Source organism: Porites lutea, chromosome 2 (genome assembly GCF_958299795.1).
Source record: "Porites lutea chromosome 2, jaPorLute2.1, whole genome shotgun sequence".
NCBI lineage: Eukaryota > Metazoa > Cnidaria > Anthozoa > Scleractinia > Poritidae > Porites > Porites lutea.
The window spans coordinates 46,705,366-46,730,185 of NC_133202.1; the positions used below are offsets into that span (position 1 = coordinate 46,705,366).

Genomic DNA, 24,820 nt, shown 5'->3' on the forward strand with positions numbered 1-24,820 from the left:
GCCAGGGATATTGGCAAACGAACGTTGAAAAGCTATTTGCAAACCGGTTCTGAGTTTGAATCTTAAAAAATGCTTTTATCTAATAGAGAGGGATCGAGCAGTCTTTCAGTCTTCCCGAACTACAAGACGCTCGTACGCGTGTATGTACATTTGATTTGAAATATCAGATTTTGCACCTTATTATACAATTAGTATAGTTTTTGTCCATCTTTGCTTGAACCGGACAATGGCAACATCCACTTAGTGATTTTTTTCTTACCCTTTATAAAAATTCTCCGATTGAAACTTGCCAAATAAGTCAGAGATAACTCGGTTATTAGCTTAACAACTAAGCACAGAATAAAGGACAAATGAGAAACAGCTTACTTTCTCCTATCGTCTCGTTTTAGTCACAACTACCTAGCCTTCCCCCAAAGCGATTTCTTTAAAGTTTGCAAGAAATGTCGTTGATGACTAACCTTAATGCGAACACTATTTAAAGTCTTCAAGTAGATGGCGATTTACCTGTAATAAAACGCGATCCTCTAACAAACGACTTGACTTTCTACTGAACAGAGGATCAGTTGTTATTATTTATACAGAACGTGTCGTTTCGTGAGAAAAACCGATACATTTATCTGCTGTTCCACCTGTCGCGACTTATCAGATTAGCAAAATAGGTATTTTACCTTGTATTCTTTGTTTGACCACTTCAGACCAGGCACATGACATTAGCAGCAGAAGCAGGGAAATGCAACTTTTAAATTTTCACCCAATTACTTGTATACGAATTCTTAATCTATCAAAAGATAATAGCAGGGGGTTGTCAGAAGAATTAACACAGGAATATTAACACAAAAATAATTGAAAAAAGGAAACAGTGGTCATAAAAATAAGGAAATCCCAAACTGGGAGACAAGTTTTCTCTTTTGAACAATCCGCATAGCAACTCTCTGCCACCGACCACTTCTTTTTGCCATGACAACTCATCTTATGAATTAAAATATAAAAATATTGTTTAGGAAAATCGCGAATCTGACGAAAGGCTAGATCATAAACCTCGGCCATTTTTGTGCCTAACCCCGAACAAAAGTTGACGAAAAAAAAAACTGACACCAAGCTGTCAGAAGCTTATTTTAAAGTTATTACAGTGACATTCGTTTACCATTCGCCATAATTCACTTTTATTAAAACTAAGGTGTTCAAATTGTTGCTTCTCTACAAATGTCAACGCTTATGTAAATATATACACAACAACCTAAAACATCACGCACAAACTATTTATAAGGACGAGAAGGCAGAAACTCGAATATTCCTGTTGGATGACTGAACATTTTCTATTTTTAAAATACTCCACCTTGGAGTAACATTTCCATCGCACGATTTACACAAAAAGGGCATTGCAATAACACAGATTTACGGATTATCATTTCAATAGCCAGTCCGGGTGTTCGAAAACCGCGTTCTTCCTAGCCTGCATGGCAGGCGTTCAAAAGGGAAGGGGAAGGGAATTCCTTTCCTTTTTCCCTCGTGTGCCCCACGCGCTCTCGCGCGCCCAAATTCCCCCTTCTCCTCCTAACGCCTGCCACGCAGGCTACGTTCTATCTTATCAATGTAATGTAATGTCGTGGATTAGAGGATAACAAGACGCGTCCTCTTTACACGAGGAAGAGCGGACGTCAGCATACAAGGGCGCCACTGGCAGTCCACTCAGAATGAAATGAAATCGCAAAACTGCTGGAAATCGAATCTAAAGTTTTTTACAGACGTGAAATTTCTGCTTCGAACGCAAGGATGAGATCTATATCGTGGAGCTGTACTGAGTTTTCATGACAATTGTCACAAATGCATTATTTTTTAGTCCAAGTCTCCCAGATTCGTATGCTGCATTCTTTTGACAAAATCTCTCTTCTCTTTTGCTATATCGATGGGTTCTCGGTCTACTGTTGACCCCACTTGTTCTGCGAGTTTTTGGAGTGTTTCCAAACAAGCCCTTCCTTGACCAGCGGTGTTGATCCCGAGCTCTTCTTGTTCAGCAGTGATACCCTCTTGTTCTGACGGGTCACGTGACACCTCTATAATCGAAGCTTTTGTATCATCATTCTTAATGTGATCTTCTTTGCCAAGTTCTTCAATAAGAGGCCTGACAGGTTTATCAGCTACGTGACCAAAGTGACAAAACCTTTCGTTTATTTCTTCAATCACTGGTCTTCGTTCATGCGCGATCAACGCTTCGCCACTGGTAGAGATGTTGGGTACTCTGCATTCCTGAATAAGTGGTCTTTTTGTTTTCCCTGTATCATCATCTAGTTCCTCGATCAGCGGTTTTCCCTAACAGTTGAAACACAAGTCAATAAGGAGCTTAATTCATGCGGTTTTAAAATTCATCGCTCTTATTTCATGTCGTTCAATTTGCCAAATGGTGGGGGCTGTTTACATGGAGGGAAGAAGATCCTAGCACCAGGAAGATCCTAAAGAGGCGGATCATCCTATAGAGCCAAATGTTTTCTGTATTCAGTTTACTTGCAAATGGGGTTGTGCATGTACTTTTCCCAAGCACAAGGATCTTCCTAGCTGGAAGATCCTTGCTTGAGGAACTTCCTAGCACCACGTAAACTGCTTTCGCTGGGTAGATCCTGGGACTAGGGACAAACCAGGAAAAAAATGGCGGCGGGTCGTTCGGCGGTTAATCACGGCAATAAAGGCCGACAATTTGATTGACAACTTCATTGACTTCTTGGCCGAAAGCTAGTAAAAAAAGGCAAAACACTTACCCCCGCACGAGATGAGTTTAAGCTGCGAATGAACAAAGGGTCCTCCACGTCTACTTCCTCGAGCTCAGGCAGATCCTACAAAAAGTGGTCGTCACATTGTAAAACTGTATTCTTGCAGAAGAGTTTGAAACTGTAAATTGTCGTTTAAAAATAACGAGATAGTGTCTGTACCCAGGCCAATTCGCGCTATCCGAGTGACCAAAGGAGGCTTGAAACCCACAGGTGACGTCACATAAGAAGTCGCCGACGACGACTGGGAACGAGGCTGGGGGTCTTAGTGTTTTCAGTTTCAAAAGGGATTAGTTACTGATTACAGTCAACCCCGCTTTTGCAGTCACCCGCTTAATACGGACACCTCGTTATTACGTTAAGTTTGCTTCGTCCCTGGGGAAAGAAAGTCCTTACATTTTCTCTAAATTCAACCCGCTTAATAGGGACACCCCGCTAATCTACGGCCTTCTTAGTCTCCGTAGTAACAGGGTTTGACTAAAAATGAATGACTCAAAATTACACACGGATGGACTGACTGACTTGTCTTGTAATTGAATTGTCGGGTTTTGCATCAAATCTATCGATGCTCCACCACATTCCTTTTCTAATTCTCGGATAGATCTAATGCGTTAAGTACATAGAGAAGAGAGAAAAGAATAAAAATGAAAGAAAAATTCTCCAGCTAATAAGTCTACCAACCTCTTGTAGATCTAGAAATCCCTTCGAGGTATGTTCTGTAGGTACCTCGCGTAGTGTTATTGTTTCGATATCATCGTCTAAACAAAGCAACAAAAATTAGAAAAAAAAAAAAGATACGAATTCTATCATCGCGTGTCTGCCAACTCCCCTTCCCGTCCCCAGAGCCACCCGGCTATTTTCCCGAGTTTTCGCATGAGTCTTGAACGACACCTGACCAAAGGAAACGACTGGCCCGGGGTGAGGATAACAACAAGTTCGGGGAAATTTTCAAACTCAAACGTTAACAGCCGCTTTTACAAAGAATGGGTCGCCGACAAAACAAAGCATTTAGGATGACCGCAGAAGTGAGACGGATATGGAAAAGGTTTAGCAAGCATAAAAATGGGTGGTCTTTGTCCAGATGATTTTTCCACCACATTTACAGCGACGACGTAGCTCAATGCAGGCGCGATCCCGAGTTGGGTGAAGGAAGCGAGATGACCACCCGGAAAGTAACTGATGGAGGAGCTAAAGGTACACTGGAACAGGAAAGGAGGTTCATAAGAGCAACGTGGCGGCAAAGATCTTTGCCCTGAAACAGACCTGAACACGGCGTGGACCTATCCTCACACTGAAGCCATCTGGTCGATTTTCAAGCGAGTGTCTTAAAACCAAACTCGACCCAATATTACTCTAGCCAATGACACTACGCGCAGATCAAATAAACGAATCAGAAGTCGAAGCAGGTACACTTTGTTTAGCCCGCCGACACCAAGCGCGGGAAAACGAATGAAAGCGAGTCAATATTTACTGTGGTTTTACTTCTGATTGGTTGAAAAAGTGGTTCGACATATTTCAACCATTCAGGAATCGTAGCAATGCAAAGCCAAAGAAATAACGTAATTTGTTTTGAAACTCTGCTGCAACTGAATCGTTCTACACGACTTTAGGGGGTATTTTACATCCAGTTTGGCGGCATGTCAGCTGTGGTGGACGCAATTTAGCACAAGAGGAACATTCCAAGTTGTTTTTCTATCTATGCGAGAAAATACGTAATTCACACCACATGGGTCGTTTAGCTACATACGACTCCACATACCATCCAGCTCGGTAATCAACACCCCTTCGCCTTTACTTTGCACTTCTCCTTTATCTGACAAAGGAACCGTATAGAAAGCCAAGCGTTAAACATATTTTCATACAACGCTAAGGATAAAATGTCCAAATTAGTGTTTCCTTTATATGCCATTAAAAAGGTTTCGGTACCATTCCATCCAGAGGCTGTTTACATGAAGCGAGGGCGATCCTTGCGCTAGGAAGATCCTAGAAGACGGATCATCCGAGCACCATATATTTCCTATTTTAGTTTAAACAAAATAAACAAGGACATCAATTGTTGTACCTCGTGCGTTACATTACTATGTGAAACTGTATGAACAAGTAATTGACACCGTGTGACCATTTAATCTAGGTCAAGACAATAGAAAAAGTCCCTTTGAGACTTCGCAAATGGTAACAGCGACCGCTTAATAGAGGTCGAAATTACAGTAGATCAAGGGAAGTAATTGTACGGTCTTCCTCCTTCCATGTAAACAGCCCCTTAGATAGGCTATGGGGGGGGGGGGGGGGGAAGGAATACCCATCTAAAGCTGGAGGGAGGGATAAGAGAAGGAATACGCGTTTGATCTAAAAACTAATGGCAATTAATAATTACCTCCTCCTGTAATAATTTCTGTTATCAAAGGACCAGCTGTCCTTTGTGTCCTTTGTCCTTGAGATGACTGAGGTGCACTGAAGATTCCATGAGGAGCTAAGAACTGGCTGTGAGTTGGTGACTTGACTGCAACGCTAATAGTCTCCATATCCTCTGATGAACTACTGACCATACTATCCCCAGTCTCCTGTCGGCTGTCTGGTCTTTGATCATTGTCTTCTTTGTCTTCAACTTCACTATCTCCACTTAGCTCTTCACTAACATCTGAGGTTTCCTCCTCTTTTTCTTCGTCTGTAACATTCTGCTAAAATGTGGTGTTCTTGGACTTAGTCGTGATGATACCGTTGGAGGTCAGTGTTTGGGCTCTTAACAGGGAAGCGGGGGGAGGGGGTAAGGTGGGCAGTAGGCGAGAAATTTAAACAAGCTGAAGAAGAAGGGGAAGAAAAAGAAAAAGAAAGGAAAGGGGAAAGGAGAGGGAACTTGACACGTTTCTCCTTCTTTCCACTCCATGCTTACCGAAATTATGCAGGACCACGCATTGAAAACTTTTAAATTCCAAAACGAGAACCACTTCGAGAACGAGATTTCTTAATACTGGCTGCTAGCGAGAACCAAAGTTATTTTGGCGGGAAAACGCGATAGCTGTCGTCATTCTGCTTAAGGCTGTGGGAAAAATGCCGTATTGACAGAAACAAGTTATCGAATTTTAGAGTTTTCTTATTTTGCGACCAGCCGAGGGCTTAACCTTCTTCAATACACTAAAATGACAGTGCCAACATTTCTGGTAAAATAAAGTCAGATGAATCTTTTCGGGGGGTGTCTTTTAAGTCAAATCGTAGTAGTTGTAGGACGGGAACGTCAGTTGGCACCAGGAAAGCGCGCGGAAAGGACTAAACACGACTTCCGGCGCCTAATTTGCCGCTCTGCCATTGGTCAAGCCATTTGTTTAATTTGCGCGCGCCGACGTCAACTGACGTTTCCGTTCTGTTCCTAAATCAGCAAAATATACAAACTGCTTACATTTTCTTGTTTCGTTCTTCTTTCTCTTATTTTTGACAACGCTGTGGATATAAGCGGGAAAAACACTGATGAAATAAGCTATATCACTGTACATTTAGAAACTAAAACAAATAAAATTCGGAAGCTAACAAGAACAGAACTACACGATGGTTCGTATTGGAACAAGAAAAATAAGCATTCTGTATGTACAGTGCGTTTCACACTCACGTCAAACTGCGATTGCGATTAATTTTTGACTCTCACATTCTCATGCACGGCTTTCTACAGAGATCTAGTTCACACGGGGAAACGAAAAGAGAGCCTAGCCTCAGGCTATATTCCACTTACTTCTACGATGGCAGTACAAGACGTGAACTTACTGTTTTCAATTGAGTGCCGTAAAATCAAAGTATTTTTCTGGCCAATCAGAATTCAAAGTGATATTTAAATGAACCAATCAGTTCACGATGCAAATACACGGACGTCAAGCGCGGGAAAATGCACGTGACCAAGTCACAATTGAGCTCTACCCCTGACTGATAAATAAAATGGTATTAAGCCTCCCACGCAGGCGTTCTAAGGGCTTGGTAACGCCTTTTTTCCCACGTTCAGTGAGGACGAAACGCGTGAGGAAGCCGTAAGAACGTCAGCGCGTGAGAGGCTAAGAAAATGGCGGAGATTATAAAAGTTAGCAAAGAAATTTCATTACGTTATTCAAATTTGGCCATGGCCTATACTATGTACAGTTGTAACAAGCTCAAAACCCCTGCATATTCAGCTAAAAATCTGATTTTTTGACATCCAATATTCATGATTCTAGATCCCTCAGTGCTGGTTATCTGTCTGGCAGTGACTGCTGTTGTATTCTAGAGGGTATAAACATGTATCATAGCCAGTAAAAGAGTCACCGGACATTGTTAGAGAGTGGGATTCATACTATCATAAAGAAATGAAGCCGTACTATCATAAAGACATGAAGCCGTACCATTAACGCTGTCCATTATCTTTTGTTGTTCTCTTGTGATCCATCGTTCTCTTTCTGCTCGTTCAGCTTCCACTCCTCCCTTTTCCCTTTAATTTACACGACGTTTATAAAATTAACGCTTTGTGAAACAACATCAGTACATTGAACACAATATGAATGATAATGGTATTCCTCAACACAAAACGTTGAAGTATTGTTAATTAATGATAGCGGGATCTTAAAGGTCATGTCTTGCTCAAACATGTAATCGTGAGCTGCACTTAGCAATCAAGGCGGACTTTCATTTTCCAAAGTCAAGTCTCAAGTATGCAGAGAAAGCGGCTGAAACTCTCCTGAAATTTCCGTTTACACATACATCTACTTATCTTTATACGAACGAGAAAACGCAAAAGGAAAACAAATGGCTTTAAAGATCAAAAGAGACAAGTTTTTTTGAAAAAAAAAAAAGTATTTTGGGTTCCCCTGAGGCATAAAACTTAGCAGAATTTTCCCAATGGACCAACACACGAAAACTGGGAACAAAGGAAAAGATGAAAACACGCAAAAAACGTGAAAAAAGAAGTGAAAATGCGATTTCAAAAATGACATATTTGCAATAAAGAAAATTCCAGTGCACTCCCTAATGAGTTCTGAGAAAAATCGGATAACTAATGTGATGGGGGATGTTTTTGAGTATTTGAATACATGAATATCGTCAAATGATAAAACTGTTAGAACTGCTGATCATTAATTCTCACCAAGCTTCGGCACAGGCCCTTTCCCTTGGAAAAACTGGTCTGTCATCTAGGTAACGGAGCTCTTTCTAAAGAGAACAACAACAACAAAAACATATAGTGAACATAATTAGTTAAAATGAGCGAGCTACGGCGTGGAAACGAATGGAAACGTGGGCAAAAAAAAAACAAAACAAAGATAAAAAAGAATTAAGAAAGAAAAAAGACAGCAAGGAACTTTCATTGGCTAATTTGACTGACTACAATACTTTGTGGAAAAAACCTGGAAAACCAATGATTACTCACTATTTTAATGATGAACATTTTCCTGTAGTTCTTGATCTTCTTTATAACTGGATTACCCATCATGTTGAGAACATGCTGGTCATTTGGGAAAAGAAGCAACAGTCAAATTTTCAAGCTGATCATTTGATTTAAAGTGGTACTGTCTTTAACTTCATTCGGCTAAAGTAGATATATGAGTGCTCACACAACATGTACATGTAACTGCAGCAACTTTTAACAGGGTGGCTAATAAGCAAGTCAAGAAAGTAGGCATTAACAATTAAAGGTCTCCCATTTCCATTTTGTTGGGTAGGCACAAAATTACAGTGCTTGCTCAGAAACCTCTGATGCTGGTCCTATTTTTCATTCAATGAGGAATCTGAAGTGTGATCATTGTGTTAAATAAACAAAGGGTACTGGGCAAAAAGGTACCCACAAAATTCAATCAATATTATATCTTTGTTGTGGTTCAATTTCACCCTTGGTTTAAATTTTATTTCCCTTTATTTCAAACTCATTATCATACATTAAACCAAAGAGAAATAAAATTTAATCCAAGGATATTAAACCACAACGTATGAATGTTTGGACAAAACTGAAGAACCTAGTACATAAGACTTACAAGATTTTTCATAGATGCAAGAACTTCTAGAACTTCAGGATCATCAATTCTGTTGTGTGATACGTCTAATACACTGTGGAAAATGGAGCAATAGTAAGTTATCACAAATTTGTGTGACAATTAGATAGATGTGTCCTGCGAAAAAGAATTTACATGTACTCTTATTTGGCTGTCTGTCTTAGAATGGCACATGATGTTATGCAGTGTCACTGACGTTTATACAACAACCTTTGTTGGGTGTTATCTTTAAAAATCAAAATGAGTTTATATCCTCAGTTGATGATATTAAACTCTAGTTATTGGCCTGATTAGTCAATTAAGTCATGACGTTACTGGTTGTCTGTCAGTTAACCTGTGATGTCATTCGCTTTTTTTTCAATAGTATCATAATTTTTAGAATACATTATTACATGTAATACCTGTGATTGTGACATTCTGTTAAATGATGTGATATTATTGGGTTGGTTGACTGTCAAGTAACCTGTGATGTCACTGGATGAGAGGGTGGTGCTGATTTCAAACCCAATTTTCATCATTGTATAGAAAACCAACAAAGAGGCTTGTGAAATTAATACACTTTTAATACAGTGTACCATCCTATCAATCAGTAACAACACTGATCTTTGCATACTCTCTCATTTTAATACATCCCCGATGCAAGTCCCGGATGTGCGTCACAGAAAACCGCTGTACACTGCAGTCACATTTGGTTGTTTTATTGTTAGTAAAATTTTCAGTTCTTTTGTTCAGTCACTATTGTTAAGTTTTGGCTTAATGCACCTACTGACTTCAATTCAGTGGCCTTCGTCCCTAGTTATTAATTGAACCAGCTTTCTAAAGTGTGTCATTGGTAGTAGTTCCTAAAATTCATTTTAAAGCATACCTGAGATTGTGACATTCTGTTAAATGCCTTAAGTCATCAGCAGTTGATAACCGATTGTGCGATATTTGCAGCGTGCTCAGTTTAGGAATACCACCTGTTTAATGTGTAAAAGCACCTCGCTTAATACTATATCAAGTTTTTAAAGTTAAACATTATATTAAACAATAATTTAATTGCACCTTTTCGACTGTGTGCTGGCAGGTCCTAATATTATCTGCAGAATCCCTAGAATAGGCATTGCTGTTTATCATCTGCTGGCAAGCTCATTCTATCTACTGGAAATCCGTCTTTAAAAATTCCCTCTAGAACCCAGGTTGATTGAATAAATTGCTATGCACTCGTTTTTTGATATATAGTATGCCCCTATCTAATATTAATTAATTTTGTTATACAATGTAGTTTAACACTTACTGATATTTTCAATCTTGGAAATTGTATTGTTGCTCACATTCAGTGTGTCCAAGTATTCCAAATGCTCTACATTTTCTAGCTTTGTTAGTAGGTTCTGTTGAAGATACCTAAATCCAAACAACACATACTTGATTAGATAATATCAACAATTCTGATACCCTATAAACCTCTACCAACAGCTGCCTTTCTACGTGTTCAGTGGCCTCTTTGTTTGGTTGTGGTTGATATTCCATACATCTAGTCTTGTTTTAATCCCTACAATGGCCTCCTCTCCACATGGCAATGGCTGCTTAACTGAGGGCAATCAAGCTGGGGAAATAATGCGCTAACTGCACCTTATACTTAGCCTGAAAATACAGCTGACATTTTGCAACTCCTCCACTGGTTTCCTTGCAAAATGACTTCTGAGGAACCCACTGAGAAATTCTATACTGATGACATTCCACTTATACCCAGATCTGCAATACTCGTTACAAATTTTGAAACACTTGTGCAATTTTCCCCTTCCCCAATATTAATTTGGGTATTACAGTTGTCTCCGTGCTCCAAAATACCCGTGGCTCAAAATTGGGGAAGGAGAGGGGCACATTTGAGTGGGAACGAGGGTATCAGGAGTGGATGTAAGAAATTTGGAGAAAATTCAAGACAAATGGCCCTTGTTTCAATGATTTGTGACAAGTATTGTGGGTAGCGCTTCTGATTGATTGAAAGTTTGCTTCATCTGATCAGAAGCGCTACCAAATCTGGATAGTGGAACCTCATCACTACGGAATTTCTGTGTTCATTCCTCAGATGTAATTTCACAGGGAAACCAGAGGTAACATTGAAATATGTTGGCTGTTTTCTCAGGGTTCACCTTACTTACTTTGAGTTGTTTTTTACTTCAAAATTTGTACCTGTCCAAAAAGTGTTGTGTTATCCCCTTAACAACCAACCCTCACAACCACAAATGTGGCCATTTGATCCTGACAAGTCCAGTAAAAAAAGACTAAAGTAAATACAGTATTTTTTTTTATTTCCTCCTTGCAAAGGCACATGTGTTATGTAGTTGGAATTCAATATGCCCTACCCTGGCCTCCTCATCAGGGAACCCGCTTGTACAATACTCTAAATACTCACAGGCATCGTAACTCTTTCTGGTTTTCGAGATTTTCAATTCTGCTAATTCCATTGCATTCCAACCACAGACACTTCAGTCCACTGTATTCCTCTAGGTTTTCTATCTTAGCAAAGCCTGTCAGCCAAAAAATGAGTTAAAGGCAATGATTATTAAATAGTTTAATACTGTAATCCAGCAATAACTGCCACATGCACGATTTGAAAGTTGTTCACTTTACCATATAAACCTTTATAATTTGGCAATAACCCAGCACTTCTCATTTCATTTTTTTATAAACTTAAGCTTACTTAATATTTACATGCAATCACATTGCCTACCTTTATAGTGAAGATAAAGAACATCATTGAGGTATGGTGTTCTATACAACTTATGTTCTTTGCAGAGTTGAAATAGAAGCTTCTTTGTGATTCTGTAAAGTGATTTAAAATAGCACGCAGTAAGCTTATTAACTTAATAAGAAATCATTTTTTGCGAAGGCTCATCTGATACTTGCACAAATTCGCCACACCATATCGCAAGGCTCTGTTATATTTTGTTACCTTGGATAGTTGTCCTCTTCCTTTTTTGGTTTTTGTTCCACCAGATTAGCAGCCGGCATAGTTTAAATGAAGAAGTTTGACATAAAATGACAAGATATTCTTCTCTCGCAACAAATTTTCAATATGGCGCCGAGAAAAACAGGGCCAGTTTCTTGGCAACAGAGAGAATAGACCCGGTCTCTCTCTGCCGCTCCACAGGACAACCACTTCTACCAGTTTATTTTCAGACACATCTCGGGCTAGCCTGAATTTCATCCGATTACTTCGAGTCGTTATTACTCCCTCAGTAGAGAGGAGAAAACGACTCGAAGCAATCGGATGAATTTCGGGCTAATCTTGGGAACTTTTTCCCGCGAAATTAGAATCTACACCAGGTCTACGAGCGCATTCGAAGTAGATATCAAAAACGAAAACTAAACGTTATTAAAAGGCAAAAAATATCAGTTTTAGGTTTGTAGGTTTTGCTGACTGGTTTGTGGAATTTAAATGATTTTCAAAATTGGCAAAGAAATAGAAAAATAAAATAAAATAATAATAAAGGTTCTAAAAATGAACTGGTCAGTGAAAACGCAGTGACACGAGCGCATGGAAATTGCCCGTTCCGGGTCAGGGGCACCCAACGACAATTTTCGGAAAAATATCTGCTCGGAAGACGATTTGAGATCTAGTATTTTCGGAACATTTGTTGTAAAATTACTTGCTTGCCTGCCTCTCCTAGGATTTTCGAACATCTAAAAAATGGTAAAATTGCCCATTTCAACGGATTTTTACCCTAAAAAGGTCACCTAGAATTTTCGGGAGCCTTTTTTCTGGCTGAAATTTTCGAACAGGTAAGTTTTGATCCCTATAATTTTCGGATCACTAGACTTTCAGCTACGAAATCCGAACAGATGAAAAATTTATAGGGGATAAAAATATGCCCATATTCACCGTTTAAATACTAAATACTTAACAATGCTATGTTTAAGTGGTTTTGAACTATATTCTCGTTGGGTGCCCCTCCCGGGTTATGAGCTCCTGTAGAGGCTCGTATGTAGTGCACCCTAGTAGTGCACAAATCAGTATCTTAGAGAAGTGTATTTGAGCATTGAGAAATATATTTGTGCACCGAAGTAATGTATTTGTGCACTAAGAAATGTGTTTGTGCACCTAGAACAAATACTTAAGCCCTGAAAAACTAAATCAGTGCACTGAGAAATTTTATTTGTGTGCACACCATTGGAACTGCATGGAATTTTCACCAGTTTCGGTGACCTAGTTAACGATGGATCGATAAATACCACCGATCAATCCTAATATAACAGATAAACTACAAATAAAAGAAAAAAAAATGTTGCAGAATCTTTCGTCCAGCGCCCATAAAGAGGGCAGACAAAGGCAATCGACAACATCAACCTACTAGCTATTAAAAAGCAGGCCATGGCCATGTTTTAGAACGGTTTGTCTTTGAACTAAAGTTTCTTTGCGCTGTTTATTTTGGTACACTGTCGTTAGACCACTAGCCTGTGTACAGCCCTCCTCTCCCCAGGAAAAATAGGAGAAGGGGCGATTTTTCCTGAGGGGAAAGGGTGGGCCGGGAGGTCTCTACACAGTCTATTAGACGACTAAACTGTGATGGCTTAAGCTCACCTATTCTACAAAGGCCACTAATACTAGAAATCACCAAACGACGGCTCATAAAGGTCAGCCAACGAAACAGGTTTGATACAGTACACAAGAGATTCAAAAGCTGGGTAGTCTAGCGCTAGCCATCAGAGGGCATGGTATTTAGTCATTCTCTTTGATTCTCTATAAGGTGAACATGCTAAAATGGACACTAAGTGAAGGTCTCGATGGCATCTGTCTTAAAAGAGAAACGGCTTTGTACGGGGAGAACACAATGGGACTTAGTGCAGCTTGTGTTCACTGAATATGGGTGTGTTACACTAACTTGATAAAGGTTACACTGAAGAAGTGAAGCAGTTCAATTAACCTGAGAAATCCCTTTCTCTTAAAATAAATCCAGCATTTCAAAAATAAGTTTAAAGGAGAAAGACGTTCTGTAAATGGAGAAACTTCATCAGTTGTCTGTCTTTCGCAAAAGATGCTGATTACAGGAAGTTTAACCTCAGAAATAAGAGTATAATTTCCTCTCTTGGATACGTGACTCGCCTACTCGCCCCTTCTTAGAGGGGTAACGAGAAGTGACAGTAACGGCTCAGCATGGGAAACTGTGCCTCTCAAGCAGTCGATGTTAAGGGGAGTCGTTTCCGCCCCCCCCCCTAACAAAAAGGCCTACGCAGAAGGCTATAGAAGACGTTCCCTGGAAACGATCTGTCTTATTAAAATGCGTGTGATTATCTATTGTAATAACATTTGGTGGACTACATATATAAAAGGAGGAGTATTCAAACCTTTTAGAGTCCATGAATTATTGAACATTCGCATAATAATATAACCAGGAGCTTTGTCGCGGCAGTTTCGTTAGCTTGTTAGCTTGTTAGTGCGCAGTAGTGGGAGGAATACAGATAGAATGATTGATTGATTTCCGAGCGTATTTCTAACTTTCTCCACAAACTCGCGGGACGGGGGTGGAAGACGTTTTGCTTTTATTTAAAAGTGTAAAAGACAAAATCACATCTTAAGGACAAACAAATGTTCCTTCCTCAGCGAAGAACAGAGAAAGACATTAAGAAACGGACAGGCTGTAGACCTCTTAAACCCCTTATGCCGATTGTTAGCGGTGTTATTTTCTTCTTCATTTTTGTCAATTCTTACCTTCTTTTCTATTTGCTTTCCTATGTATAAAAAAATTGAGGGTTGATTATTAAATATACTACTTCACTCAAATTGATGGCCAAATCCTTTAAGGCTGAATTCGGATAAAATGCCTGACACAGCTCCTTAAGCCAACCAAATTAATTAATATCAATAGGCCTTTTACAGAATACAATAATGCACATGGTACAAAAAACACCTTGCTGGATGGAAAACGACGTAGGAGACAAGAAAAACAAAAAATTACATCAGTTCAAGGTCCTAGTGCGTCGTTTGCTAGTCTCCTTCGAAGCCGCGGCTCCGGCCGGAGTCACGTAGGGCGTGGGCGCGGGGAGCTTGCGTGACTCCGGCCAACCTTATTACCAGGGTTCTCTCCTACCCGTCAAGGAGACTAGCCATTTGCCATCCAGCAAGGTGTTTTTTGTACCATGTGAACGTATTCTGCAAAAGACCCATTATTTTAAAAGACCTCAATCTATACACCTATACATGCATACAATCTGCAGTATTCCCGTCGCTTTCCCCATTTTTTCCGTAAATATAAACTCGCAGCTAACTATCGTGTTCACCAGTTAATGGGCGAAGTCGAGGCTCTTGACTTATTAAAATTTTCATTTAACAACAGCTTTTAGATTCATGGCTACGTGACTTGGGTGATTTCTGTTCAACATTCAGACCTGACATTTTACGTAACGAATTTCTAGCAGTTTCTTCATCATCTAGAGGTAAGCAAGTGTTCAAAATAAATTCGAAAACTTTGTCCACATTATTGCCTGTTTTCGCACTCGTTTCAAAAAATGGATGGACACTGAAACCACTCCTGGGCCTTCCTTTTCTTTCGTTCTGCTCGATAGCTAATTTTTCACCAGCAGATGAAGGAACTTCTCTGGTATCCCTTGTCACAAGGTCCGTTTTTGTTCCAACGACAACAATAAGGCAGTTTGGTTCGGCAGCTTCCAGTAGTTGCAAATGGCGCTCTTTGAGGACTTGAAAGGATCTTCCTTGAGTGATATCATAAGCTACAATTGCTGCAGAAGCACTTCGGCAGTAAAATGACGACAAACCTGAGAATCTTTCTTCACCCGCAGTGTCCTAGCAAAAGACCAACAAACACAACAGTGTGATAAGCAAGGCTGTGCTCTAAGAAAAATTAAAGGGAGCCCAGTGCTCTGAAGTTGTGAAATCCAGTGTGCCCAGCATATGATTTCTATGAAAAAGCAAAGATTTTCCAGTCGCCCAAGAACAAAAGTTGGGCGCCATGGGCCACTGGGCTCTGCTAGAACACAGCCTTGATAAGGTGGCTAAATCACGGTTTACCGCTGCAAGTTTGCCGTTTGTAATCTTCCAGTCCCCACCCTCTGCAATTCAACTTTAGATTCATGCTTCATACGCTCATCACGTCTTGGCGAGCATCGCCACTCCATTTTCAACTATGGCCACTTTCCTAATCCTACTCCTGTCTCCAAACATTATAATCAAGCCGATCACTCTATCAACGACGCGAGGCTCACTTCATTGACAAAGCTATGACTTTAGAACCTCATGGTGTAAATAGACGTGATGAACTCAGTTAGTGACATTTATCTTTTTAGTGGCCTGTCATTTTCTGTTTGCTGTGTATTCAAATCTCACATATATATGTAACGTTCATCTTTTATCTGTATTCATTTTTCTTTTATAGCCCTTGTAGAGGGTTTGCGTTGCAAACCGAAATATCGGGCAAATATAATTCAACACTATATTTTTGTTTTGTTTCTTTATTTTTAGATCACTCTTCCTGCCGTAAGGATCAGTTTACACCCCGGTTATTCAAGATTTTACTGATCCAGCTCTACTAAAGATACCGGCGAACCCTCACTGGTTTGTCGTTGTGGTTTTGCCTTCACAAGTGTTCCTGGAATTTTCAACGATCAGTTTTATAAGGAGTGGACAATTATGGATATTTTCTAGAACTAATCATTTCAAAATTCCGAAAATAAGTCCCTCCAAATAATCGGAACGCAAAAACCCTCCGTTAAATCGCCCCTCCGAATATAAGCCCCCGGGGGGGGCTTGTACTTGAAATTTGCCCTCGAATACAAAGTAAAACAAAGCAAACATGGTAAATTTCCTTCCCACTACAAGGTAGTTCAGTCGATTTTGAAACGCAAATTTCCCTCCATACATAAGCCGCTCCGAATATAAGACCCTCCAAAAATAAGCCACTCAAAAAGGGACTTTGAAAAATATAAGTTCCAGGGCTTATTTTCGGAATTTTACGGTATTTCAATAAAAATCTATAAATCTTCTTTTGCCGATTTTTTCGCGCGATTTCGCATTTTATGGCCAGATTTGGTCGTTTTAGGCTTAATAATGTATTTTCTCAGAAAACTTGATACTTTGCTTAAAGCACCCAAGAACTTATTTTGAATTTTGGCCAACAACAGAGGGCTTACTGAAGTCTATAGTTGCATGAATCATTCTTCAAAGGTTTCTCACGGGTGAACTCTAGTGGCCCCGTATACTGTAACTTTGTTCCATACTGTGTACAGTGTATGGTGATGGACATTAAAAGGAATGCTTTATTTTAAGTCAAGTTCCTGGCTGGAAAAGTCACTTAGGCCTATCATATTTTAAGCCTAGACACGTTTATGCTATTAATTTAAATAAGCAATAACTTTACCCAAATGGCCACGTTGTATGGTCCCCACTGCTTGAGAAAAAATGATGCTCCAAGAGTCTGAGAAAAAAGAATGGTATATCTTGTCAGAATGAAATGTAGGTTTCAGAATAATAGTGCTTTATCTTAAAGAATGTGAATAAAATCCTCTAGGGGGGAGGTACTCTACTAATATTATTTTAGGTTTGGTACAAGTATGTGCAGCTGGGAACGATGAATTATTAGCCAATGACAAGCCTTTCAGCTGTATTGTTCTAGAACATCTCCATACCTCTCCTATGAAAGACTCCTTACTCCTGCGGAAATTCCAGTCCTGCTTCATGACTACAATCCTCTAATTTTTTTGGTCTCTGAGACACTCCTTACCCAGGAATTCCAAAACCTCCGTGTGGGGAACTATGTAGATTTACTTAAATTACCTTACTGGTACTGAATTTCACGGGTTTTAACACCTTGTATTTTGCATGTGATTGTTAAAAAATAACAAAATTAAAGACACCAAATAAAAATCCTTGCAAAACAATCTGTCTCACAAAAAGCTTTCAAAAACAATACATTCCACAGCAGTACTGAACCCAACTCATAGATGATGTTACTTCTGCCTCCCAAACCCAGCATATTAAAAATCACAATTATACCAATAATTATAACAACTCTAACAGATTATTTCAGAGTCTCCCATATGTGGCACTAGTCTCCCAGTCTCCTGTAAGGGCCATCAACCCACCTGAATAAAGAAAATTTTCTGAGATGTTTTGTCCACTGTTATTTTGAAATTTTCCCGAAAAAAGTTTAATTAATTATTTTTTATTCAACATGGACAAAGACTATTTCGTCTAAAAAGCAAATTTTGATGGTCTGTACCCCATAGAAGACTGTATTCAATATCCAATATCCTGAGTCAAACCCATGTTATAATTTGGGGACTGGATCGACTTTTCCCATCGAATGGGGGCTGGTTGATGATGTTGGGGGCGGAGTGGGGGTGGGTTCGTCAAAAGCGACAGTCTCTAGATTTTAGATCTCTAGAGGTTGGCTTCTCCAGAAAATAATACGCACAGTGCCCTTAGAAAGGTTGTTGCTATGCTCAAAACCGTTGCTGAAAATATAAATGCTTTTTACGAAGGGTCAGAAAACAGTAGTCAGAGTTAAAATTTGAGAAAACTCCCAATTTTCATTTTGTTTTGATCAATGGTGAAAAAAGAAATTATACTACCAAAAGAAAATGCTCCTGACAAGACAATATTAATCATTTGAAGGGTTGTAGCATATTTAATCTGCAGGCTGAACAATAAGAATCACTACTAAAAGACTTATCATTCACACTGGTAGTGAAAGGGTTAACATTTAAGTTGTAAAATTATTTAATGTGAAAAAGATAAAAACCTACACTTATTTTATCTTCATTGAATACTCCCTGTAGATATCGTTGAATCAGTGATGTTTTACCCACACTAGCATCACCAAGAATGACAATTTTCATATCTCTGTAAGAGCAATAGCAACAAAATAATACAAGTCACTTTTAACAGGTGAATACATGTATGTCTGTGTGTGATTTTTGGCTGTGTGCTACAACCACCTCAACACTATAATGCAATGGTCACAAAATTTGATAAGACGCCCTACGTATTTACTGAAATAATCACATTACTATTACATAACCTATTAATGGTACTTATTAGTTACTTATTGGTTACTGTTACAGAATAAGAATGTTGATCATTTGATTGTTCGAAACTGGAAAATGCACTTAAAATAACCTCTACACATAAGCCATGTTCAGAAAAAAGGCATTCCTTAGTATCACTTTATCAGGATAGAAAGTCTTGAAATATATACAAATCATGGTAAAACCTGACAAAAGTGCTACTAACTATATTGTAATCTGAATGCTATTAGATCTACATACATGTATGTAGGAAGCATTGAATCATCTTTTAATGTCATCTGCCATCACTAGAATTTCACATAATAAAAACTCTATTAATTTTTATTTAGAAGAAGATAAAAAACTGTCACTTACGCTTTCTTTTTTGTTATAGACTGCATCTTGTAAACGATGGAGATTTACTCTTTACTGCCACCCCTGATTACATTTCAATGATTTGCTGGTTAAATAGAAAAAGACAAGAAACAAAGTATTAATGCACAGGGCTGCAGACTGATTAAACTAACTCAAAAAGGCAATAACAAACTTAACAATTATACAGTGGAAAACACGCCATATGCTACTATGGCCACCGTGATTTATCATAGCAACATGCCCATACACTTTCTAAATAGAAAAATCCATTTAATGCAACCACCTCCTTCACTCTGACCAATGAAGTCTGCATTTAAAATCCACACACGTATATATCTTTCTACAGATTCACCTAACTAATAATATAGGCAATCAAATTTTAATGATCATTTCAAATGGCAGACAAATGGCACATGAAATAGTATGACCTTTGCTTTACTCTGAGTGCCTGTGAAATGTCATATCGTTCCCTTCTTAAAATAGATGCCATGGTTCAATTTACCCTCAGCTTGGTCTAAATTCTATTTTCTTTTGTTTTTGCATGGGTATCAGGTAAAGTATGATAAGTTTGAAACAAAAATGAAAACAAAATTTACTGTGCTAATTCCAAAAACACACGAATTTTGAAGTTAAGGTGATTCCCTGGTTTTGCACTGCGCATCTCTTACTGCGCATAACAAGATGGCCTCCGTAAAAAAGAGCATGTGAAGTAACATTATTAAAATGAAGTTGACCGAAGAGAAACGCCATTGCAATTTTTGCTTGCGGTTGTTACTTGCCGAGGTGAGACTCAATGTGGTAGGAATGTGCATAACGTGAGCAGTACGCGTGTTGCTGAGTTTGACTTCCTGACGGAGAACCTCGATAGTGGATGTTTAATTTGTGCTTATTCACTTTGATTTCCATTTAAACGCTTTCTTCATCACATTGTGTCCTAAATGTGATATCTCAATGTAAATTCTGTAAAAACGGATTTTTTAATAAGTTCTTCCCCCTTTCGCATACATTCTGTTTTGAAACTCGCCCCAGTCCTCTCTCAAAAAATCAAGGAAAATGCATTTGGTGCGCACTTTCTGCAGCTCTACCGCAAAAATGAGTATGGTGACCCCCATTTTTTATTTCATGATTTTAATAAGGACAGTACTTTCTTTCGGTGAGAAAAAAATTGGCACAAATCTATGTTCAGTTTTTTGGCAATTTTACTAAATTGTACGGATTGACCTATCACGTGTCGAATAGCGCGTGTCCAATTTAATTCTACTTTGGAGCATAAAGTAAAAACAAGGGCATTAAAAGGCATTTTTCTAGTACGTAAGTGGATAAACAATACATTAAAGTCAAATTCTGTGCGAGTTCACATGCATCATTGAAAAAATCTTTCCTTTTTGTCTAGTTTTGGGCTGCGCGCGGTTTTTGTCAAAGGGTCCAAAATAGCCGTATTTGTCAGCATTGTGACATCAAAACGAGCACGGTGACCCCCACTTTTTATTACCTTTTTATCATCTTCTTGACTTGTTACATCAGTGTACCAAGTTTCATCTACAATCGATGTTAGGTTCTTTTACTAGGGAATCACCTTAAAAAGGCAATTGAGATGTTTGCATTTTTCGCTCCCATCAATAATCTTAACAGACCTCTTAGGAAACAGAAGTTTACCTCGATTGGTTCAAAAGGTCATGGTTTGTAATTTGTGATTGGTGGATTTCAATCCATTTTGTGTGTTTTTTTTTGTGTCAGGGTTCGTTTCTTGTGATCGTAGTCAAGATTGACAGCAGCGAAAAATGCAATTGTTTTTGAACTTCAGAGTTCCTGTGTTTTTGAAAAGCACAGTAAACCAAGGATAATATTGGACCACATGCAACATAGAAATTTCCCTCACAAAGTCAGAAATGTAGAATACTAATAATGAGAAAAGAAACTACCCATTTAATATTATTTTACCAACTGCTTTGATTACCATGGTGATATGGTAATATTATATGGCAGATTAGATGGTCACAGGTATACTCAGACAATGTAATAATAAAGGTGAAGGCACCAGAGACAAAGTGGAGTTAAGGCTAACCCTAACCCTATTAAGCCAAGGAAACAACACAGCGGGCAAGGCTTGAACCCTGGACCTCAAGATCCGGAGTTCAAGGAGTTAACCACTTACACCCCTCCACATAGCAAAACAAAGTTCAACTGAAACTTTAAAGTCAAACGTCTATTGTGATAAGTACCCTGACTCAAGTGGATTTCAAGCCCACCTTTGAAGGGTCTTCAAATAAAAACAGACAACTTGAAGTTGCTCGCTTTTCTGAAGATCTCGAGTTAGTATTTAAAACGAAGTTCAATGCATGCCTTGACCAGGGTAGATCCACTACCACAAAGTTCTAGTGGAAACCCACCCCCAGTCTCAAAAATCATACCAAATGTTTCATTTTTTTTATCCAAAATGTTTGCTCATCGTCAAGTCTAAGGGGGTTCAAAGGTTGAAATGCTTAATTTCAATAGTTTGTATGACATATTGTGTGAAAACCACAACATTTTCGTGAACCAAGTGGTATAAAGATCTTGTTAAATTAAGGGAGAAAGACAGTTCAACATTGCTGAATCCTGTTGAATAGAATAGAGCCCATCTCCGAGCTATTCTTATTCAACAACATTCAACAGGTTTAATGGGTAATTTCAACATTAACCTGGCGTAGTCAATCGAACGAAACCGACAAACTTAATCGAACCCAATCAGTCGGATTGTTGTTTGATTGGTTTGGTAAGCATGAGTTTGATTACCGAACTCAATCTGACGAATCGAACTCATCCACGCGATTAGTTTGATTTTGTTTGGCAAAAAGACAAAATGCATCCAGTTGAATAGGAAAAATCTCCCTTTAATATGTATTTGAAGCAGTTTGGAAACAAAAATATTTCAATTAACCTGGAATTAATTAAAATCTTTATTGCTTAAGTAATTCAAAATTGATAAATTCACAATTAACTTGGGAAACGTGCAAACACATGCACCAGTTCACATTGCAAATGTCCAAGTTGGCCGCGGCCATCATCAGTTACCTTCAGAGCTGGATCTCCCCTTTTCTTCTTAAAAATAAACTTTTCACAGACACTGACAGTGAAAGCAGGCACTCGTGGTAGCCTTTAACCATCGTTTCTAAAATTGTTTGTGTTTTCCGCCCTCCATGACATCTTTGAGTACTTGTGTTTGAAAGTGAAGCCTTTAGATAACTTATTTGAACACAACGCCTTTTGTTTGAAACCAGATGAAACTGGTTTATGTTCAATTGTTGCATGTAGTGTTTGATTAATATGTTCGATTGCTTAAGTGTTCAATTTCTGAATGTTCCATTGGCAAAATTTTTGGGTGAGTTCTATTAAGTTTGATTACCAAACCCAATCGAAGTCATTCGAACGATTGGAGTTCGATTGGATATGATTACCAAATGTTTGATTGACTATGTCGGGCATTAAACATGGCAGGGTACATGTTGAAAAGGAGGTACAACATTAATTTGTCAGGTGATTTGTTGATCAACAAGTAAATGTAAAGTGAGAAACAGGCTTTAACACCTTGAAGTAGGTAATCTTGACTGAAAATCCAGTTTCTAAATGAGCTAGGTAGATTTAAATATTACTCAATGTACAGATGAAATGGATGCTACTCTTTGTTTCACAGGGGGAGCGTGATCGAGCAGTTTTTGAAAGCGATCCTAAGATAGGCTTATTAATAAGTGGGTCAGTGCGTCACGCTCCAACTAAACCAACGCTTACTGTAACTGGAGTTGTTTCCAAGTGGAAAAGAGTTCAACCCGAAAAAAAATAAATCAGAAGATGTTTAACTTCCTTCTAGCTAGGAATTTTGGCCGTATATAAGCCCATGTTCTCAATGGAAGTTTCACCAATGGAGTATGACTTAAGCTTAACTGTCTCATAAACCAATCTTAAAACCTAACCTTGCTCAATCGGCGGCCATTGTCCTACTTGTACTTACGAGGAAAAAAGAGAAAATTTAATTCAATTTTGATAATTATGTTCATTTTACTGACCTGCTGATACATGCGAAGCCATTAGTTTTCAGCGATTGAACGTCTTCTTCAAAAAGGAAAGCAGTGTGTTTATTCCCAGCCTTCACTCTGCCTTGAGATACTCACTATATATTGCGTGACATTGAATGACGTCAAACCAATAGTCACGAGGGCTACGAATTTGCGATCACGCTACCAAATATCTGTTAGTGTTGATAGCTTCGGTCTAAGTATTTCATTTCACCGTAAAAATAAGGAAAACGGTTTTTGAAAATTGTTTGGATAAGTTTCAATTCTGATCCTGGCATGGTCAGAAATGAATCTTATTACCCCAAAACTACTCGTTGACCATTCATGGCGGACAGTATTTACAAGTATCGAGTCGAAGTTCAGTCATTTTTATGCGTTTTTAAAACACTCTCGAAAATTTATTTGTGATGCCTGAAACTAGTACACACTGATAATAATTATTAGATCAACCTCTGGATCTGTATATTTGTTTAGGGTTTAGGGAAAGGCTAATATGTTATTGGACTTATTGGAGAGAAAAGGCGGGGCAAAGTCGTAATATAAACTGACTGGTGTGAGTGTTGTTTCTCACACTTCTCCGTAATTTGAAATGTAGAGTAATATTGAAAATAAAAATAAATACATATTAATTTTGTGAGGGATATAATTATCCAGGGCTTGATGACCCTTGATGTCTGCCATGGTTACAAAAAAAAAAAAAAAAGAAAGAAAAAAAAAGGTTTGTATTATTGTTTTATATCAGCATAGAGCAGGTATGATAAAACACTACACATCATCATAATCCAGAACTCTCTAAGTTAAGTTCCTGCAGTACAGGTCGCTGTTAAAACCCATGGGTGGGCATGGTAACTAACAGTAGCCTCAGCCTGTCTCCTCTATATCCCTCTGTAGGGGTGCCCTAGGTTGTGATGAATGTCAGCTGAACATAGTGAGTGCAGGTGCACATACTGCCAAGCACTTACTTTATGCCTGCACTCACTTTTCTTTGGGTGTTTTCCCCACAGAGAAACTGCCTCTGAGCCCCTCGTAGCCTGTGTACAGACTCCCCCACCCCTAAAAAAAAAAAGTAATAATAATAATAAGGGAGAGGGGGCATCTCTATGCAGGCTAAGCCTCTCAGGGGAAGCGAGGTTGCCAAGCTATTACTGAATTTCCAGCCAAAAGAAAAGGTCTTTTCCATGGTTGTGAGTAAGCGAATTTTAGTGAATAACATAGCCTGCATAGCTGGTGGGATAATAGTTGTTGTGCCTGGGGTTCCTTTCTAGAACACTACAGCCTTTGTCTGCTAATCCCACCAGCTACCCAGGCTATGAATAACACTTTTTAATTAGTTAAATAGTTTCTGTTTTTTACATGCCTATCCAATGCAAAATATTTCCTGACACCTGCTTAAAATGACACTTCCTTAAAATGAACACCAATAGGTTTTTCTTCCTGTTTTTCACTCTCTATACTAATGGGGCACAGACACTTCTCTGTGGAGCAAATTTGAATGTTGCAGGCCAAAACATAAAGTGACCTTTGCGTTAAACCCTTTTCAGTGTTAACATCAGCCAGCGGTCACAAGGGATGATGTCATCATTAATTAAAAGTAGTGGTTGGACATTTTCAGACTTCTTACTGCATCAACAAA

General features: G+C 38.8%; 2 protein-coding genes across 3 annotated transcripts; both read right to left on the reverse strand.

Annotated features, from left to right (window-relative positions):
* Window positions 1-1,167: 1,167 nt before the first annotated feature.
* On the reverse strand, window positions 1,168-11,831 carry LOC140928828 (uncharacterized). 2 transcript variants are annotated; one of them, XM_073378615.1, is made up of 15 exons: window positions 11,694-11,831; window positions 11,472-11,563; window positions 11,154-11,268; window positions 10,035-10,141; window positions 9,624-9,717; window positions 8,741-8,813; window positions 8,140-8,214; window positions 7,858-7,922; window positions 7,121-7,206; window positions 6,157-6,197; window positions 5,137-5,437; window positions 4,522-4,575; window positions 3,444-3,520; window positions 2,754-2,828; window positions 1,168-2,310 (listed from the first exon to the last, which is right to left on the reverse strand). In XM_073378615.1, exons 1-15 carry the CDS (start codon window positions 11,750-11,752, stop codon window positions 1,837-1,839), a joined length of 1,788 nt encoding a protein of 595 aa, XP_073234716.1. In that variant the 5' UTR covers window positions 11,753-11,831; the 3' UTR covers window positions 1,168-1,836. The 2 variants fall into 2 exon arrangements, with proteins under 2 accessions (XP_073234716.1, XP_073234715.1); XM_073378614.1 differs by having other exon boundaries at window positions 5,137-5,440.
* A 2,433-nt stretch (window positions 11,832-14,264) lies between these two features.
* LOC140928830 (ras-related protein Rab-20-like) lies at window positions 14,265-23,270 on the reverse strand. Its single transcript, XM_073378616.1, has 5 exons — window positions 23,179-23,270; window positions 19,136-19,220; window positions 18,500-18,596; window positions 17,113-17,169; window positions 14,265-15,542 (listed from the first exon to the last, which is right to left on the reverse strand). Exons 2-5 carry the CDS (start codon window positions 19,159-19,161, stop codon window positions 15,066-15,068), a joined length of 657 nt encoding a protein of 218 aa, XP_073234717.1. The 5' UTR covers window positions 19,162-19,220; window positions 23,179-23,270; the 3' UTR covers window positions 14,265-15,065.
* Between the last annotated feature and the right edge of the window lie 1,550 nt (window positions 23,271-24,820).

Excerpts from the sequence above, each read along its gene's own strand:
- LOC140928828 (XM_073378614.1), bottom strand. The coding sequence starts at position 11,752 with ATGCCGGCTGCTAATCTGGTGGAACAAAAACCAAAAAAGGAAGAGGAC. Across the intron at positions 8,215-8,740 it reads TTGCATCTATGAAAAATCTT|CATGTTCTCAACATGATGGG; the intron begins GTAAGTCTTATG and ends CCAAATGACCAG. Across the intron at positions 5,441-6,156 it reads GAAGAACGAAACAAGAAAAT|CAGAATGTTACAGACGAAGA; the intron begins GTAAGCAGTTTG and ends ACCACATTTTAG.
- LOC140928830 (XM_073378616.1), bottom strand. The coding sequence starts at position 19,161 with ATGCAGTCTATAACAAAAAAGAAAGC. Across the intron at positions 18,597-19,135 it reads TCTATAACAAAAAAGAAAGC|AGATATGAAAATTGTCATTC; the intron begins GTAAGTGACAGT and ends TTGCTCTTACAG. Across the intron at positions 17,170-18,499 it reads TCAATGAAGATAAAATAAGT|ACTCTTGGAGCATCATTTTT; the intron begins GTAGGTTTTTAT and ends CTTTTTTCTCAG.